General features: G+C 38.8%; 1 protein-coding gene across 6 annotated transcripts in view; it reads left to right on the top strand.

The window, feature by feature from the left end:
* COL25A1 (collagen type XXV alpha 1 chain) overlaps window positions 1-19105 on the top strand; it is a 499684-nt gene that overhangs the window by 465875 nt on the left and 14704 nt on the right. For 3 of the 6 annotated variants that reach the window (XM_063603863.1, XM_055111701.2, XM_055111703.2), the window contains 4 exons: window positions 9145-9198; window positions 14410-14463; window positions 16376-16402; window positions 17370-17423. In XM_063603863.1, the coding sequence (XP_063459933.1) occupies window positions 9145-9198; window positions 14410-14463; window positions 16376-16402; window positions 17370-17423 (189 nt within the window). Of the gene's footprint in view, window positions 1-3396; window positions 3478-7188; window positions 7225-9144; window positions 9199-14409; window positions 14464-16375; window positions 16403-17369; window positions 17424-19105 lie in introns of all 6 variants that reach the window. The other 3 variants (XM_055111700.2, XM_055111702.2, XM_055111699.2) reach the window with 2 other exon arrangements.

Genomic DNA, 19105 nt, shown 5'->3' with positions numbered 1-19105 from the left:
AGCCTTTAAGCATCCGATGTTTAAATCTTATAACACAAAATGACTTATAACAAATTTAAATGATATCACCTGGAGATAAATTATTCCTCATTTTGCCTTTTTCCTGGTCACTATGTAAGCTTCTCAAATTACAAATCATAATGTACTCAAGTCAACCATTTAGAAGTGAATCTGATGAGATTCTCAGACTAGTCTAGATGCTTTTTTTAATGGTGTCTCTAGCTGTATATTTGGATGTTATTAATTGATATTTCTTGCTTTCCATGTAGTCGTATCACATCTAAATGCTTTGCCTCTCCAGCATCTTAATTTTGTACTCGCCCAGAGGTCATTGGTCTAGAAGTGGGTGGGGTATTTCAGGTGTGCTATACTGGGAAGAAGATCACATCACTTACATGCATTCTATACTTTTGGGTTAAGAAGAGAACAAGGGAGAAAAGCTCCTCTTTGTCAGAATTAGTGTAGCTTGCATGATGAAGATGGTCTCCACCTGTCCTTTGCCTTTGTCTAGACCACGAGGACATCCTGGCGGATTAAAATAAGCCCTGAAAGACAAGCTCCCCCTTTCAGGGAGCATACGTGATGAAGACTTATGTTCTAATCTCAATCTTGCCAGGCTGTATCACCTTGAGCAGATTATGGACCCTCTCTGATCCTTTATTTACTCAACTGGGTAACTCACCTTACAGTGCTGTGATAACTTAATGAGGTATGCTTATAAAACACTTAGCAAAATATCTGGTACAGCTGTTGATAAATGTCAGAAGACAGCTGTTATTGTTGCTATGTGATACTTGGTTCTGAACAGGAAAATTCTATAACTCATCTTCAACCCTGCTTGAAAGAAGGTTCATGAACTCCTGAGAGTGCCTCAGTAGTGAGTTGGTGCAACTAACAGGTAGGGGCTGGGGAGACACATAAAGGCAGTGTTGGCACTAGGTGTCACAAAGCCCAGAAGCAGGCCACTGTGTCCTCTAGGGAGGCTGACTGTCTTTGGCCCACCCAGCTCTAGGAGTGGTGGCAGGTATTGGTCTGACTCAGGAAATCTGGGTTTCCTTTTCCCAGTCAGGCAGGTGACACCCAAGAATGGGTTCATGCCTCTTTATTCTTCTTAGACTACCTTACCTTCCAGTAAGGCCAGTGAGTAACAGTATCTCAGAAGCATGAATTAGACTTTGGGGTGAGAGTACTATCTGGGGGGGTCAGAAGAGAGAGCCCCATCTATCAGCTTTGTGATCTTAGTAGTCGTTTAATCTCTCTGGGCCTTTTTCCCCGTCTAGACTAAATCAATGCTTCCTACTCATGGATTTTTTTTTTTTTTTTTTTTTTTGAGATGACGTTTCGCTCTTGTTTCCCAGGCTGGAGTGCAATGGTGCAGTCTCGGCTCGCTGCAACCTCCGCCTCCTGGGTTCAAGTGATTCTCCCGCCTCAGCCTCCCAAGTAGCTGGGATTACAGGCACCCACCACCATGCCCGGCTAATTTTTGTATTTTTAGTAGAGACAAGGTTTCACCATGTTGGCCAGGCTGGTCTTGAACTCCTGACCCCAGGTGATCCGCCCGCCTCGGCCTCCCAAAGTGCTGGGATTACAAGCATGAGCCACTGCGCCCGGCCCTACTCTTGGATTTTAAGATGCCACCAAAAACCAGCCTGGTCATAATGACTAAGGATAATGCCACCAAGATATTTAATTTCATAAGTGATTCAGATATGCCATCACCATTGGATTAGGAGATGCCCAAGATGCTTTTGATTTCTAAAATGCAACAATTTATTTTGTCCATACAACTTCAATTCTTACTTAAATCATAAGTTTCAGATAATTATAAAGTTGAAAAGACCTCATAGATATCTATGCAAGTTCCCTGATTTCATAGATGATAAACCTCAGGCCCAAAAAGTTTAGGTTATTTGCCCCTAATTACACAGCTAGTTCATGACAGATCTGGGACTAGAACTTAGGTCCAGACTTGAAATTTGGTCTTTCTGTCACTGGATTTAACCTCAAGTACCTCAAGACCACTTGCTGAAAGTGCACACACATGCAAAGCCACGGATCTCAAATTAGTCACTGACTACTGAGCCTTGGCCTTAATATGGTGTCCTCAATCAATAGCATTCCCGGGATACTACCTTACCAACACCAACACATTTGGACTTGCTATAGTGGCTGTACTGCAAACATCCTATCTTCAAAATCCTGAAAACTTTTTATGCCATGCCAGTGTGTTCATCATTTTGCAACCCCCATTTGAAAGTTCAAATATATAGCATGATTCCATGCATGAATCTAGCTCAGTGTTTCCCAGAATTTCCTGATAAGAATCACCTGGGAGACTTATTAAAGATACCCATTTCTGTGTTACCATGGACTGGGTGGGGCCCTGAACTCTTTATGTTTAACAAGCACTACGCTGACTTATATCATCAGGCAAGTTGAGTAAATACTGCCCAGGTTAAAAACCCCTTCTGCCGTGTCAGTATAGCCTCTCCCCTTTCCCGCCCCCACCCAGCAAGACTCTATAGGGTATTTGTGTCTGAAATCATCTTTCTTTCACAAGCCCTTCAAGATTTTCTTGGCAAATTAATGTCTACACTTAAAAGTTGAAAAGTATACAGGTCAGAACTTGATATCTAACATGCCGTTACTGATGGAAAATAGGTATACTGTATTCCTTGGTTTTTAAAAATGGTGTCAAGAATTTATCATTTACCGTGGCTTTTATAATGTCACCCTGAGTTAAATTCATACTTTCTTTATTCTAACATTGGGCAGATGGATAGTTAGTAAAACTACATCTGAGTTCTTTGATCTTCATATTTTCTCCTGGGATTGGTGATTTGTTGATTAGTCCATGTAGGGATCTGACTTGGCAAGGGCAGTGAATGAGGACTTGCTAAATGGCATTACTTCAAACATCAGCTGCTACATTTTTAGTTCATTCCCTTGGGCAACATGCTTAAAGGCTTAAAATATCTGTCTATAACCCTGTCCTGCATATTCCAGTTTTCCATTCCAGCAGAGTGGGTTTTTTTTTCTACCGAATCTTCTTTAGCATCCTCCACTCGATTGTCTTTGAATTATTTGTTCATAAAAATGTGGTATAACATGAATTTCCTTGAGATAGAACTGAAAAATTTAGGAATTCAACCATACATATTTTTATTGTAAGGAGCACACTTTCTTGGGAGTTTTGATTTCTAGAATATTAATTGTTGATGTCAGTTTAGTAACTATTTTAACTTTAAAAATTAATGTTTGGTGCAAGACAAATCTAGCCTGACTCTGCTGTTTCCTAAAACTGGAATCTGCAACTATTTCAGAGACTGGCTCTCTTCTCTCACAGTTTAAACACCCATAATAGCAACCAAAATTGGCATTTGCTTTTGCATTTAGGGTGAACCAGGGTTAAATGGTGTTAAAGGATTGAAGGGTGAACCAGGTCAAAAGGGTGACAGAGGACCCCTTGGTCTTCCAGTAAGTAAAGAAAACTTTCCATTTTAGTGCAAATCTCAGATTTTTCTTTCTACCCTACATGATAACTCTGGTTTACTCAGCAGCTCGTACTGTTGAGGTTTCTGTAATTAGGAAACATATTAGAGCAGAGCTCAGCTCAGTTTTGTTTTCTCTGATGTCTTCTCTTGTGTCAGAGGAAGACCCACAACAAACAATGCTATAAATGTCCTGTCATTCTTCAATTACATACATGCCAACCTTCCTCTTTTAGGGCTGACAATTCTTCTTCCATTGTCCCCTTCTTTTAAAAGTGTTGTGCTCATTATTTCATAGTTTCTCCCAAACACTTTTTATAATCTAGTGCAGTTTAAAATGCTTCCTCAATTGTTTTTTCTCCTTGGATACCAAAAACTGTAGCCCTCTGTTGGTGGCAGGTATGGAATTGGCCATTGTTGATGGAGTGAGGTCAATGCGGTGGCTCCTTACATTAATCAATCATATCATGTTCTACGTGTTTTATGTTGTTCGTTTTGAAAATTCCCTGTTATGAGGTTCTTGTGGCAATAGTGAGTCGTATAAAAGAAGTATTTTGCAGTTGTTTAGAGATTTTCATTTTTAATGAAGAAGGAATCTCCCCCAGGCTCTTCATTTTCTTTATGTCAGCCTTCTTTCCACAACAACTAAACGGAGATTTTTTTAAATTGTTATTAAATACGAGGCTTTAATTTCAAGCCTTTAATATGCTATCTATTTGGTGAATACAGATACAAATCAACAAAGAACAATATAGATTACATTAGTAAAATATGACATAAAATCAGTAACAGAATATAGTTTATACACAATTTGAAATGTGGGAGGAAAAAAAGCTGATGACCACTTTTTGATTTTTGCCATGGGTGTTATACTTTATGCCAGTTGATAGCAAGTGCCTTACATACATCCACCATATGATGGTCAATAGGTATTTATTTATTGAATGACTGATATAAACCTTGTATTAAAATATAGGTTTATTTTATTTATTTATTTTTGAGACAGAGTCTCTCTCTGTCACCCAGGCTGGAGTGCCGTGGTGCCACGTTGGCTCACGACAACCTCCATCTCCCAGGTTCAAGCAATTCTCGTGCCTCAGCCTCCCGAGTAGCTGGGACTACAGGTGCACGCCACCATGCCCAGCTAAGTTTTCTATTTTTAGTAGAGACAGGGTTTCGCCACGTTGGCCAGGCTGGTCTCAAACTCCTGACCTCAGGTGATCCACCCACCTCGGCTTCACAAAGTGCTAGGATTAAAGGCATGAGCCACCAGCCCAGCCTAGAATATGGGTTTAATCACACCAGTTAGGTCAATGGACCATAGGCATAAAACCTCTATAATATATGTGAGTCATTATTTCAGCATTCTAGGTAGATATAATAGTATCAGTGTAAAATTATTACAGTTTCCCCATTTATTTTCTTTTTTCTTTGTTTGAGACAGCGTCTCACTCTGTCACCCAGGCTAGAGTCTAATGGTACACTCACAGCTCACTGCAGCTTCAAAGTCCTGGGCTCAAGCGCTTTATTTTTAAAAATATTTTATAGAGATTGGGTCTCGCCATGTTTCCCACGCTGATCTCTAACTCATGGCCTCAAACAATCTTCCCGCCTCGGCCTCTAAAAGCTCTGGGATTATAGCTGTGAGCCACTATGCCTGGCCTACATTTATTTTCAAATGTTATAATGTAACTGAAGAAGGTATCAAAAGGCAAAAGAAAGTTTGGATTTTCTATTTTATTTAAACTTTCAATCTGATTTATTTAAAGTCTGCCCTTTTTTAAAATTTAGGGCTATTGATAATTTTTATGCAACATTTAGCTAACAGCTGTGCCTATGCTAGCCTTAAACAAATGAACAACAATATATATTTTTATTGTAATTATTGCTAACAAAAGACGTATGTAAGGCCGGGCACGGTGGCTCATGCCTGTAATCCCAGCACTTTGGGAGGCCGAGGTGGGCGGATCACCAGGTTAGGAGATCGAGACCATCCTGGCTAACATGGTGAAACCTGTCTGGATTAAAAATACAAAAAATTAGCCAGGCTTGGTGGTGGGTGCCTGTAGTCCCAGCTACTCAGGAGGCTGAGGCAGGAGAATGGCATAAACCCGAGAGGCAGAGGTTGCAGTGAACCGAGATCGCGCCACTGCACTCCAGCCCGGGCAACAGAGTGAGAGTCCGTCTCAAAAAAAAAAAAAAAAAAAAAAAAAAGACGTATGTAAGCCGGGCACTGTGGCTCACACCTGTAATCCCAGTACTTTGGGAGATGGAGGCAAGTGATCAGTGGAGATCAGGAGTTCGAGACCAGCCTGGCCAACATGATGAAACCCTGTCTCTACTAAAAACAAAAATTAGCCGGATGTGATGGCGCATGCCTGTAATCCCAGCTACTCAGGAGGCTGAGGCAGGAGAATTGCTTGAACCTGGGAGGTGGAGGTTGCAGTGAGCCAAGATTGTGCCATTGCACTTCAGCCTGGGCAACAAGGGTGAAACTCCATCTCAAAAAAAAAAAAAAAAAAAAAAAGAATGTATGTATTTTGCAGTTATAGTATGGCTCATGGATTATACAGAAGAAATTTTAAAATAAAAACTCAAGATACTCAAAATGTATGTAGAATAACATCATTGGTAGAGTTTTCATCTGGAATAGATTTTTTTTTCCCATTTTGTATTATTAACTACATCTGAAGCATAAAATTGGGAAATAGTTCTGCAATCTTGACAATAGAATTTTTAGGGCCAGTGCATTTTCTTTCTTAAATACTCCTTGATCTAACCAATATTTTTAAAGGACTATAAATAAATATTTGGGCTTTGAGACACAAAAACCGTATCAAAGAAATAATTGTACTTATTCTTGAAACAAGCATTGAAAATGCCATTGTTTAATCATACACTATTTACGTGTAGCCCAGAGTTCAAAGTGAAGAAAAGCATGCATTGTCTGAGAACATTCAATTTTTAAAGTTATTTCCCCCATCAGGCTTTGATGCAAAGATTATTTGAAGGAATTGAGAAACAATTTAGTTTGGAAGTTATTTTTTGCTTGGTCGCACATTGTTTTCTGGCTTTTTCCCTTTCCTAGAAGTCCCTCTAGTGGAAAGTAGAGTGAACAGTAGGAACAACCCAGAAAACAATGAGTAATTATTGTTCATGTAAAATCCACTAAGAGTCATCCTAACATGTGAAAACCCTGTATTTGTTATTCATAAATACTATTTTAACAAGTATAACCAGAGCTCTTTCTTCTCCTCTGAAGTGCTAAATTTGATTGATTATTATAATGAGCCCCTTTTTAGGAAATTACTGTTCTTTTCTCTTCAGAACCTAAAGAAATATATGGTGAATAGCACAGTCTTTAGAAAATGAATTTCATATGGAAATTAGATAGAAGCCTGCAACCGTTATGAGTAACTACTTTGTAGCCCAGTTTATACACTTCATTAGCTTGATTTCTAAATAAGAACTTGTCAAATAGAAATGTCATTAAAATGCCATCATCTGTGGGGTGTTTGTCATGTGGTTTTTTTTTTTTAACTAACAATTTGTAGCAATGTGATATTCATCCCAGAACCCTGTAACTGCGTATTATGTTGTTTGAAGTGTTACATTTGTTCATCGGTACCTCATACTAATCTCTGTTCTTGTCATTCGTGTTACACCCACCAACCCTGCTACCAACCAAATCACACAGGGAGCATCTGGCTTAGACGGAAAGCCAGGATCCCGGGTGAGTCAGTCCCTTGTCTTGCTCTGACATGTTTTGTGGCTGTGAATCATGTGCTTCAGCACAGACCCCTTTGCTCCATGTCCTCTCATCAAATGATGAGGGTGTACTTAGAGCTGGAGTAAAAGGGGAAGGTGGACAAAGATGGCGGCAAAAGGGGGAAAGGTGGACAGAGGACGGTTGCAACTCTGTCCGGAGAACAGCTAAACTGCCAGAATGTCTTTCTGAAGCTCGTGTTCAAGTCTGGATAATTTCTAGGTGGGAAGAATGACCAGACTAATGGGCTTCATTGTCTTAGAATTCCACATGAATTTTTCCAGAACCAATAGACAGACATCCCCTACAATTCCATGAGAGCAGCCCTCTGAAGAGATTAAAATAATGTGAAATTATTGTAACTTGCTTTTCCTTTTAGACTGATGTCCATCGAATGTAACTTCTTCCTTGGCACTAACTTTCAATTTCTGTTCATAGAAATGACTTGTCTGTCTTCTGTCATTTTGTCTTTTTTTCTTTGGTTCTTAACAGCTCCAGCTCTTAAATTTCAGCCACAGATACTCAGTATTTAGAAGTCTTCTGAAGGTGAACTTTGAATTCAGGCAGTAAGAAAAATATCAGTTAAGCTGATGAGAATTCAGCAACGTTAGAACGAATTTAAAACTCTGAATTCTTTCTTATCACAAAGCTCTAACAGAATAAACCAGAATAGTAGAACAGAAATGGGAATACTAAAGAAAAATCATGCTGGAATAGTTCCTACATTTGCAAATATTATAATCAATTTTTTATGAATCTAAGCATAGTCATACTGGAAATGAGCAAGTATACTTGAAGTCCTGGCTACAGTTTTAAGAATCTAAAAGAAATTCCCATCTTTTCAATTCTAAAAACTTGTTTCAGGCAGCCATTATTTTCACTGGACCTCAGCGTTCTTACATTCATTCAAATATCACCTCTTCTACTGCAGAAATCCTAATCCTGAACTAACCAGGGGGACAAAGGGGAATTATACCTTTAAGTCATCTTGGCTGCCTGGTTTGTGAGTTGTAAGCCTAGTGACTGGCCACTGCCGCAGAATCTGTAAGAATGATTCCTTTCCTGTAAGCCCCTGCTGCCCCCAACAGAGCTGCAGGAAGTTTTTGGATTGAACAGTTACACACTGTTTTCATTTACTTAATAATTTTCTTCTACTTGCGTAACAGTTCAAGCCTCTTAAACAGCTGAAAACAAGAGTTCAGAGCATGCCCGGTTAAGGGTGGCAGTGGGTGTAGAGAAAGGGCTTGAGGAAGAGGTGACAGGAAGGAAAAACAATTACATTTTTCTTCTTAAGATTATGGGGCAAAGTGAAGATGCTTTATTTATTTATTTATTTATTTATTTATTATTTTTTGAGACGGAGTCTTGCTCTGTTGCGCAGGCTGGAGTGCAGTGGCACGATCTTGGCTCACTACAGTCTCAGCCTCCCGAGTAGGGGAATGCAGGCACCCGTCACCATGCCCAGCTAATTTTTGTGTTTTTAATTGAGACGGGGTTTCACCATGTTGGCCAGGCTGGCTGGTTTCAAACTCCTGACCTCAGGTGATCCACCCACCTCAGCCTCCCAAAGTGCTGGGATTACAGGCTTGAGCCACTGCACCTGGCCAATGATGCTTTATTTAGTCAGAGGAAAAAGATATAATTAAATATGATATGCAGCTTTTTGTGTGTACCTTTCATTGAAACATGCAGTTATATACTTCATCCTTTTTGCATGAGTTTCTTGAAAACCGCTGGCCTGAAATAATCAAGCATAAAGCAGTTTGAAAGGAGATGAGTTGTCTTACTGATATTCTTAGGCACCATTCACCTAGGAAAAATCCAGGATAAATTATAACTGCTATTCTTGCAGCCCTTGTGATATATCTCATATTATCTTTTTTTTAGGGTACAGATGGTCCTATGGGACCCCATGGCCCTGCAGGTCCCAAAGGAGAAAGAGTAAGTTGTTGCTGAGGTTATTAAGCTTGTACTAAAGAAAACACAGAGCATGGCTTTTCCATATTAATTGAACTGTTCATTTTTCAGAAGAAATAAAGGGCTATCTAATATTAAATAAAAAGAGATACCATCCTAAGTTCTATTCAGAGTCCTAATATTGAGAGAAGAAAACCACAGAGCATAAAATAGAACACGGCTGCCTTAATAAAAACAATACATACATTTACATAGCTAAAATAAATAGCTCAGATGATTCTTCCTTCACCCATAAGGAAGATATTTTCATTTGGCCTTTATCCAGAAAGTCGAAGTCAATGGAGCTAAAATTTCCAGGAGTATGTATTCTGGTTGATAATCTTTTATATAAAGCTACTGTACTCATTCAGAGTAGGTTATAACTTTTTTCCAAAGGAAATAATGAAACCTAAGTATTCTTTTCTGCACAGTTACAAATGATCCCCCTTTTTTAAAGCTAAAGGATAGGCTGTTTTTCTTTAACCATAAGGAAATAATTTCAGTGAATTATAAAATGAAAACCTTTCACTAACCTCTCTATTGCTAGGCCATGTTTCCATATCTTTTGGGGGAAAAAAGACATTCAGAATGGAAGATAAATGGTCATCTGTCTGGAACTTTCTTCTCTCTTCTCCCTCTCATGTGTGCGCTCTCTCGCTCTCTCTCTCTCTCTCTCTCTCTCTCCCCCTCTCTCTCTTTCTGTTTTTCTCCCACTATTTCTTTTCCTCACCTTGGAAATCTTAGAATTATTTTTGTGTGTCTGAGTGGAATTATGTCATCAATTTCCCTACCATCCAGGAGAGGATATAAAGAAAGTATTTTAATAGTGAAGTCTTCAAAATTTTGGAATGATTCACTGTGCAAGTTTGTGGTCTTTTAAAAACTAGATAGATTTTCATCAGTCTGAGATAATTTGCTTTAAAAAAAGAGGGCCAGTAGTCATTTCTTTAACATACCTTCCAATTCCATAATTCTGTGTTCTGTAGAGTGATCTCATTCATTCAGGAAATATTTACCAAATGCTACTATGTGCAAAGCATGGTATTACTACTAGTGTGAAATGGAAACACTCTCCTCCCACTTAGGTAAAGCCTATTTTGCTAATTTGCTTCAGTACATTGAATAATACCATTATAATTGATTAATTATCTCTTGGTCTTTTATTAATATTTTTATTAATATTTATTAATATATACTGAATGCTGCAAAAAAAAGCAGCTATTCTTCCTGACCTAGAAGAGTTTACAATCTAATTGCAGAGAAAAAAAATGCATGAAGGAAATAACCAGAGAATGAGGCCAAAATAATACAAATAGTACAAGCTGTACAGTGATGAAGATTGGCTTTATCCAAGAATGCTTGTAGAAAGAGATGAGTTCTAAGGGAACATGTAATCTGAATGTGCAATTGTCATATTTCTAAGATCAAACCAATGACTTCTGAAGATCATCTTAATTAAAAATATTTAAAAGCTAAAAGCCTCAACGCTGCTGACGCAGATTGGCTTTCAAGCATTGTATGAAGAAACCCAGCCCATGTACTAAAAATGGAGCAGCAAATCTCAGGCAGTCTTTTGGCAGAATGCCCTGGGGCTCAAGAGGGTTTACCGTGTGGTAAATCAGCTGCTACTTCCGATAGCTCCACAATGTCACAAGAGTATCAGGTCTCAGTGCTGGAGCAGAATTAACCAGAAGAGCAAATGAAATTGCTAAGAATTTTGAAGGCATAGTTTCAGTCAAATGGTGTGCAGTGTAAAGTGTTACTCTTGTATTTACTCAGCATGTTAACTATCTTAACTGGATCATATATCAGTACTCTCCAAGTGCCCCTCACTGGAAGTGCTAAACTGGAGTGTGATTCTCAGAGTTAATTGATGGAGGCGCCATCTGGACTCTCCTGAAAAAGTTTCAAATTTTAAAGAAGTCAGAATCAGCAAAGGGAGGTGTTCTAGGATAATGCCTCAGTGTTGATGTGCAAATTAAAGAACCTGAATGAAATTAGAACAACCTAAAAGAAACCACGCATTTGACAGCCAATGTTATTCAAACATTTTCAAGTGTATGATTGACAGCATCAATATTCCACTCTGCAAGCATCTGATCCTCCCTACCTTAGCTGATTTCTTCATTTGGCTTTTGAACTCTATAAATGTGTTAAGCTTGAGAGGTTGAAAAATACTTTTGGAATTGCTTAATCCAGGAAAAGGAGTTGTACATTCAAATCCCTGTGTTAATATTTCATTCCTAAAAGTTTTCAAGCTGGAATCATTAGAATGCTTTTTGGCTCTAAGTGACAAATTCAAAATGGCTTACACAATAAAGAAATACATTATTTTATATAAGAAAATATTCAAAGGAGGACTCTAGGTTTTGCTTGGGAGCCCTTTTCCACATGTCGGCATTGTCTTCTGACCACAGACAAGCTGGGCACAGTGATCCAAGCATCCTCTCTGGTGAGACACTGGCAGAGAACAGAGAGACTACCTCATGTCTCTTCCTGAGCAGAGAGGAACCTTCCCCAGAGCTTCCCGGCTGATGCCCCTGACACCTCATTTGCCAGAACTGGGTCAGCTGTCCATTTCTGAGGCAGTCACTGGCAAGAGAAATGGAATTGTCATTAATAGCTTAAGTAATTTTTGGGGGTGGGCTGTTCTAGAAGAGTTGTTTCACAGACAGCTGTTCTAGTGACAGCTTTATTCAAATGAGCCATAGTATATTTGTTTTAAGAATAAGACAAAGCCAAGATTCTCAGGTGAGAAGGGAATGGTTATATCAAAATAATCTATGGAGATTTTTCCAATTAGACCCACCCTAATCTGTGGAGTTGTTTCAGTTATTTCAAACTAGACATAGTCCAGTTTATGTGGATCCTCCCTTAAAACTCTCACCTCCCACTACACGTGCGTGTGGGGGCGCACACACACACACACAGATAGATAGATGATAGATAGATAGATAGATAGATAGATAGATAGATAGATAGATAGATACACACTTACACATACACACCTTACTAGTTATTTTGTTTGGTTGTTTTTTTAGAGATAGGGTCTCACTTTGTTCCCCAGGCTGGTCTCAAACTCCTGGCCTCAAATGATCCTCCTGCCTTGAACTCCTAAAGTGCAAGGCATAAGCCACTGCACCCGTCCTTTGCTCCATTCTTAAAGGGACTGTTTTTGATATTTCACTATTAAGAAATATGCTGTAGATATTTTTTATAGATGTCTCTTAACAAATTAAGGAAATTCCCTTCTTAAAAAAATGTTTAATGTTTCATTTAAAATCTGGCCACTGTGCTGAGTGCAATTGTTTCTGCTTTGGTAATAACCGTAAAGTAATAATGAATAAAAGTTCAAACTTTTATCATATTTATTTTCAGTAATCTCACCCATACCATATTGCCTCTAGGTGACAGTGTTAATTAGTTCCACTGACCCCTCAAATTTAGATAAAGAAAATGCTAACAGGGACCTGAAATTTGCTCACATGGGAATCTGGAGAAACACAGGCATATCAGGTGGCTCTGCAGGCAGTGTTATCAGCTGAACCTGGCGTTTTGCCAAGAAAAAAGATTTGCTAACCTTTAAACTCCTTCAGGGGTATGATAAAAGGAGATAAGATTTTCTGTTTGGCTACTCATATAAAATCACCATTACTCCTGAAGTTTTCCTACTAAATACTGACAAACACTTCAATTTGGAGATGGCAGCAGCAGAAAACACCATTTGAAATACAGAACATCTCTTTCTTTATCATCACAATTATTCTATTCACAAGATTACCTCCAATAACACTTATTCTTTATAAGTGTTCAAGAATATCGTGTAAGATGGGGAAAGCTGTTCTATTTAAATAGGCACTTAGAGAGAAAGTGAGGAAGATAACATATACCTACCTTATCTAGCATTCAGAGGGGTTGAAAGTTTTTAAACCCTCTTTTTCAGGCCAGGCACGGTGGCTCACGCCTGTAATCCCAGCACTTTGGGAGGCTCAGGTGGGTGGATCACCTGAAGTCAGGACTTCGAGACCAGCCCGGCCAACATGGTGAAACCCCATCTCTACTAAAAATAAAAAAATTGGCCAGGCGTGGCGGGCACCTGTAATCCCAGCTACTCGGGAGGCTGAGGCAGAATTGCTTGAACCTGGGAGGTGGAGGTTGCAGTGAGCTGAGATTGTGCCACTGCACTCTAGCCCGGGCAACAGAGCAAGACTCTGTCTCAAAATAAAAAATAAATAAATCCTCTTTTTCAGAAAGGAAGCAAACTGTGTACTTGATTATATAGATTTGCTTTGATTCATTCATTCAGCAAACATTTACTGATGTGCCATACACTATTCTAAGCTATAAGGATGCTATAGGGAACAACAAAGCTAGAGGCCCCAGAACCCTCCTGTGTATATTCTAGTGAGGGTAGCAGAGAATAAGCAGGTCATAAGCTTTATGGGTCTTCTGGTGTCTAAGGGCTGTGAAATAAAATATAGCTGGGGGTAGGAAGTGGGCAATCGAGAAAGGGTTTCCCTGAATAATTGTTTTTTGATAGAAGGAAGGGTATTTCAGGCCACGCACTGTAGTTCAAGCCTGTAATCCCAACACTTTGGGAGTCCAAGGTGGGAGGATTGCTTGAGGCCCCAGAGTTCAAGACCAGCCTGGACAACACAGTAAGACCTCCATCTCTACAAATAATTTAAAAACTACCTGGGCATAGTGGTGCTTGCCTGTAGTCCCAGCTACTCAGGAGGTCGAGGTGGGAGGAACACTTAGGCCCAGTAGTTTAAGGTTGCAGTGAGCCACGATCATGCCACTGCACTCCAGCCTGGATGAAAGAGGGAGACCCTGTCTCAAAAAAGAAAGGCACTTTATTCTTACATTTAAAGGTGCTAACAAAATAATTAGTAACAAATAAATGTTTCACACTAATGCCAAAGAAACCTAAGTATGGCATCTGAGATATGCAAATGCTTTTGCACAGCTGGCCAGCAGCAATCTTGTGCTGCCCCTCTTTCAAAGGTGATTTAGTAAAAGATGCTACTGTGGATTACTTTCCAAATATCACTGGCAGTGACTCTGCAAGAGGCTAAATCTTTGAGATTTTCATAGAATGGTCCTTGAAATAGAGGCTTTAGACATAGGGCATGAGAGAAAGTGTGTGAATGTAGGTGTGTGTGTATGATTTGAACTTTCTACTTTTCATTTTAGGGTGAAAAAGGAGCTATGGGAGAGCCTGGACCAAGAGGGCCCTATGGGCTGCCTGTGAGTTCCCGGTCACATGCACCTCCCCACCTTCCGCATGCATAGATGACCAGTCACTGACACGGTTAACCCTTCGCTTGTGGGGCAGACTAATGTTAGAGAAGAAACAACAATCCACTCATTATCTATAAATTCAGTACTTCCATGTCCTTCACAAATAGGTCATATTCAGTCTCTTGCCCTCTCATCATGTACAGACACATATCCAGGCACTTCACGAGATTGACAGGATCAGAGACTGTCTCTAGAATAAACTATTAACTCGAGAACAGGATCCTAACTGTCAGAAGATGCCCTCCCTACATCATCTGACTGGACACTCATAACTGGCACTTCCTTGGAAGATCACTGGATCCAAAAATGGCTGTGGAAGCTTCACTGAAAACAGCCTTCTTCAGACTTTATCTCTTCCTATAGACTTATTTACTAAAATGACTCTTGCTAGTAAAAATTATTCCCCCAATTACATTGATATTTATGACGACTTGATGTTTCTGACTTTCTAAATTACCATGATGACAAATGATCTTCAGAACATAGAACACTGATAGTGCTCTGTCTTCTGAAAATTCTTCTCTTCTTATTATTATTATCATTTGAGATGGAGTCTTGCTCTTTTGCCCAGGCTGGAGTGCAGTGGCATGATCTTGGCTCACTGCAACCTCCACCTCCTGGGTTCAAGTGATTCTCCTGCCTCAGCCTCCCAAGTAGCTGGGATTACAGATGTGTGCCACCATGCCCAGCTAATTTTTGTATTTTTAGTAGAGATGGGGTTTCACTATGTTGGCCACGCTGGTCTCAAACTCCTGACCTCAAGTGATCCGCCCTTCTCGGCCTCTCAAAGTGCTCGATTTATAGGCGTGAGACACTGCACCTGGCCTGAAAATTCTTAATTACACAGAATTCAAATTGAGACCTCCGGTTTGCTTTAAAAATATCATCTTGGGAATAATTATAATTGATTCATTAAGATAGGGTAGGACGACAGTAGAAGTGTCCGTTGCATTAAGGGTTTTAACCTTTCCATATCTCCCACATGCTCTTTATGAATTGAAATAATAAACATAAACCATGATTACCTCAGTGCTAAATCAAAAAAAAGATGCTGATTTTGAAATAGGTTTCAAAATCTAATTGATGAAATCCAAGTAACCTCTCGTGAACTTTGGATGGATCCATAATATGACACAATAGGGTCATCACCATGATAATCTGCACCATGGGAGTGAATTTATCATTCTTGCCTAACAGTCTTACGATTTTTTTAAAAAATTGGGGGATTATTCATTTACAAAGCTTACTTAAAAACAGCTTTTCAGTTGCAGCCTTCACATCCTTCGTACACAGCGTGCACATCCTAGCCAAATTAAAACTGTATTTCTACATTCTTTACTCATTTGTGAGCTAACTACTAAGTTATCAAATTAAAGTAGCATTGATTCACATCCTCTATTAGTGCTGGTATGTTTTTAAATCAGCTAAACAGTATTTTTGCTTTTAACTTAACTCCTGGACTGGTAACTTAGATTCCAAGCTTTAAACATCAGTAGAATATTAGTCTGTTTAACCCAATATATCATATAAAATTTTCATGACCCTTAACTTCAACACTAACAGTCACTAATCAACTAAACAGTATTTTTACTTTTAATTTAACTCCTGGACTGATAACTTAGCTACCAAGGCTTAAACATCAGCAAAATATTAGTCTATTTAACCCTATATATAATATAAAATTTTCATGACCCTTAACTGCAACACTAACAGTCACTAATCCAAATGAGAATCTTTTTCACATTTCTGAAGTAGTTGTTCTAGTACTAGTGTTGCATGTTCAGACAGCCTTAAATAAAGCAATAATCTATTCATAAAACTTAGAAACACTAATGTAGCTACTATGGTTCTTTGGCAGGGGAAAGATGGAGAGCCTGGTCTTGATGTAAGTAATAAGTACAATAAACATCATCCTATTATAATAGATGTTGATGGTCTCCATCATCAATAACAAAAAGAATACTTCTTTTTTTTCTGTGCATATAGGTATGCATAGAACATATATTGCTATGCATGTAAACAGCAATATAAAATACACTAGTGTTTGCATGAGATAAAACAGAAAAGCAAAAAAACACAATTATCTTGTATAAAATTAATAACTGGTAGTGGATAGTGGCACTTCAAAATACTTTCCCAAATTGAGGGTACTCTTAACATCAGCATGACCTATTTATGAAAAATATGCATAAAATCAATATACTTCTCACATGCTATCCTTACAGAATGATATATTATGTTTTTTCTCAAAGCAGTTATGCAATATTTTTTTCCTTTTAACATCTAGTCCCTATATATCTTATGCTAATATGATTCTGTGAAAATAGAGAATGTCAAAAGTAAATGCCTCTAGACACAATCACTGCTCATCCTGTATTAGCTGAATAATGAGAATACCAAAAGTAATACTAGTTACTGTTTATGAGCACCTGTTATGGGCAGGCATCATTCTGGTACTTTGTAGTACATCATCACATTTAACATTCACAACAGCTGTCTGGTAGATATCATTAACCCCATTTTACAGTCAACGGACTAAAGTGCAGAGAGGTAAGTGATTTGCCCAAATCTGCACAAATCAGTGAACTTGCCAGAATTCAAACTAGTATTCTGGCATTCTTTCTACTCTGTATTTCTTAAAAGAAAAACCAAGAAACCTGTTGTGTATAGATAATTGAGACATTAGAAAACTTATGTTTCTAAGCACTGCTTTATTATCTAAGTCTTAAGACTGGTGAGCCATTTCTTGTTATATTTAAGCTCAGAAATGTAAAATCCTAAAATATTTGTTGCTATATGATTTCGCCACTATTACACCAATAGATCTTTTTGGTTTGCTTTTTATCTTACAGGGCTTCCCTGGTCCACGGGGTGAGAAGGGTGATCTAGGAGAAAAGGGAGAAAAGGTGACCTCTCCATCCCAGCATGTACCTTATTTGATTCTTCTCCTGCTGTCTGCTTTGCTGTTCGGCTTGTGTGATTCCATTTGACACTTAATCTTTCTCCATCCTGTGCTCCAAAAACATACTGATGCCTGATTTAAGGAATCAGGTCTTCAGAGAGGAATGAAGAAGGCTGTACTGCCAGATATAAGGGCACTGCCTGGCATAGAAGAAAAAATTATTATCCCCAGATATTCTAGCTACAGTTTTTCAACCACCTGACACCAATTTATGGAAAAATAAAGGATTTTTTTTAAAAAAATCATTTTAAAAAGTAAAATTAAATGACACAAATCTGCAGTAGTATTTGGCAGAGCTCATTGAACCCTGCAAAGGCAGCATCTCACTTGTCTTCACTACTTCCCAGTAGAGAAATGGAGATATGTTTTGTACGTTGATTTTTTTATTTGAAAATGGAGGAGAAGCAGTGTGACTGATAAACTACAGTAAGTTCACTACGCAGGACTAGGACTTGCCACTTTCAGATTCAGAGCAACAGGGATTTTTAAAACAGAGATATTGGTGTATTTTATGAGGTTGATGTTGAAGTTCTATCTCAGAACCATCAGCTCCATGGTCTTTAGGAGCCCATATCAGGCAATATGGTTTTATGACTTGAAAGAAAAGTTTGGATTATGGATTTTAAAAGTCAATTTTTCCTTTCCTCTCCTTTGTTCTTTTCTCCTCCCTTCCCTCCTTTCCTCTCCTCTGTTTCTTTTCTCTCCTTCCCTCCCTCCCTCCATCCTTCTCTATCTCTCTCTTCCCCTACCACCTCTTTCTCAGTATTTTGCTTGGGTCTTTTACCTAGTAGTAAATCTAAGGAGAATTGTTTACACTGGACACAACAAAAGAAGCCATCAAAAACTCAATCCCTCAATAGAACAGTGAAAATCTTAAAGTGGCTGAAACTACATTTCACAGTACAAATTTAAACCTTATATTTCTCAGGTTAATTTATGTCCCTGCTCTATTTAACCTTATGAAGTCTCTTGAACAGTGACATTCATAGCTGTTGACAAGCAAGGCTAAATGAGAGTTGTGAAAGAAAGAAGATTATTAAGCTTGTGGTGTAAGTTTTAGGCCTTAAGCATTGCTTAGACTCTCCTCCCACCCATTGGTAAGAGAGCCCGTGTAAGTGGTTATCTGAAAGCCCCATCATCATCACCAGTATCATCACATTTACTGAGCATTATGTGCTTTCCCAAGAGCTTTACATATGATAAGTCTTTTAATCCTCATAACAACCCCCAAAGTTGGCGTTATTTTCCCCACTTCACAAACAAGGAAACTGAAGTATAAAAAATTCTTTTATTCTGAATTATAAATTCTGACTATAAAATACATATGTTTTGAGATAAATTGTGCATATAAGCTTTCAGCCCAAGATGAGTGTGTTTTAAAGATGATATGTAGCTGGGTGCAGTGGTTCCTGCCTATAATCCCAGTGCTTTGAGAGTCCAGGGTGGGAGGACTGCTTAAGGCCCAGAGTTCAACACTAGCCTGGGCAACCCATCTCTAGTGAGACCCCCATCTCTACTAAAAAATAAAAAAATATGGTGGGGCATGGTGGCATGTACCTGTAGTCCCAGCTACTCCAGAGGCTGAGGTGGGAAGATCACTTGAACTCAAGAGTTTGAGGCTGCAGT

The sequence above is a fragment of the Pan paniscus genome, chromosome 3 (genome assembly GCF_029289425.2).
Source record: "Pan paniscus chromosome 3, NHGRI_mPanPan1-v2.0_pri, whole genome shotgun sequence".
NCBI classification, from domain to species: domain Eukaryota; kingdom Metazoa; phylum Chordata; class Mammalia; order Primates; family Hominidae; genus Pan; species Pan paniscus.
The sequence above is the reverse complement of the archived record's forward strand: the minus strand, read 5'-3'. Positions and strand labels throughout refer to the sequence as shown.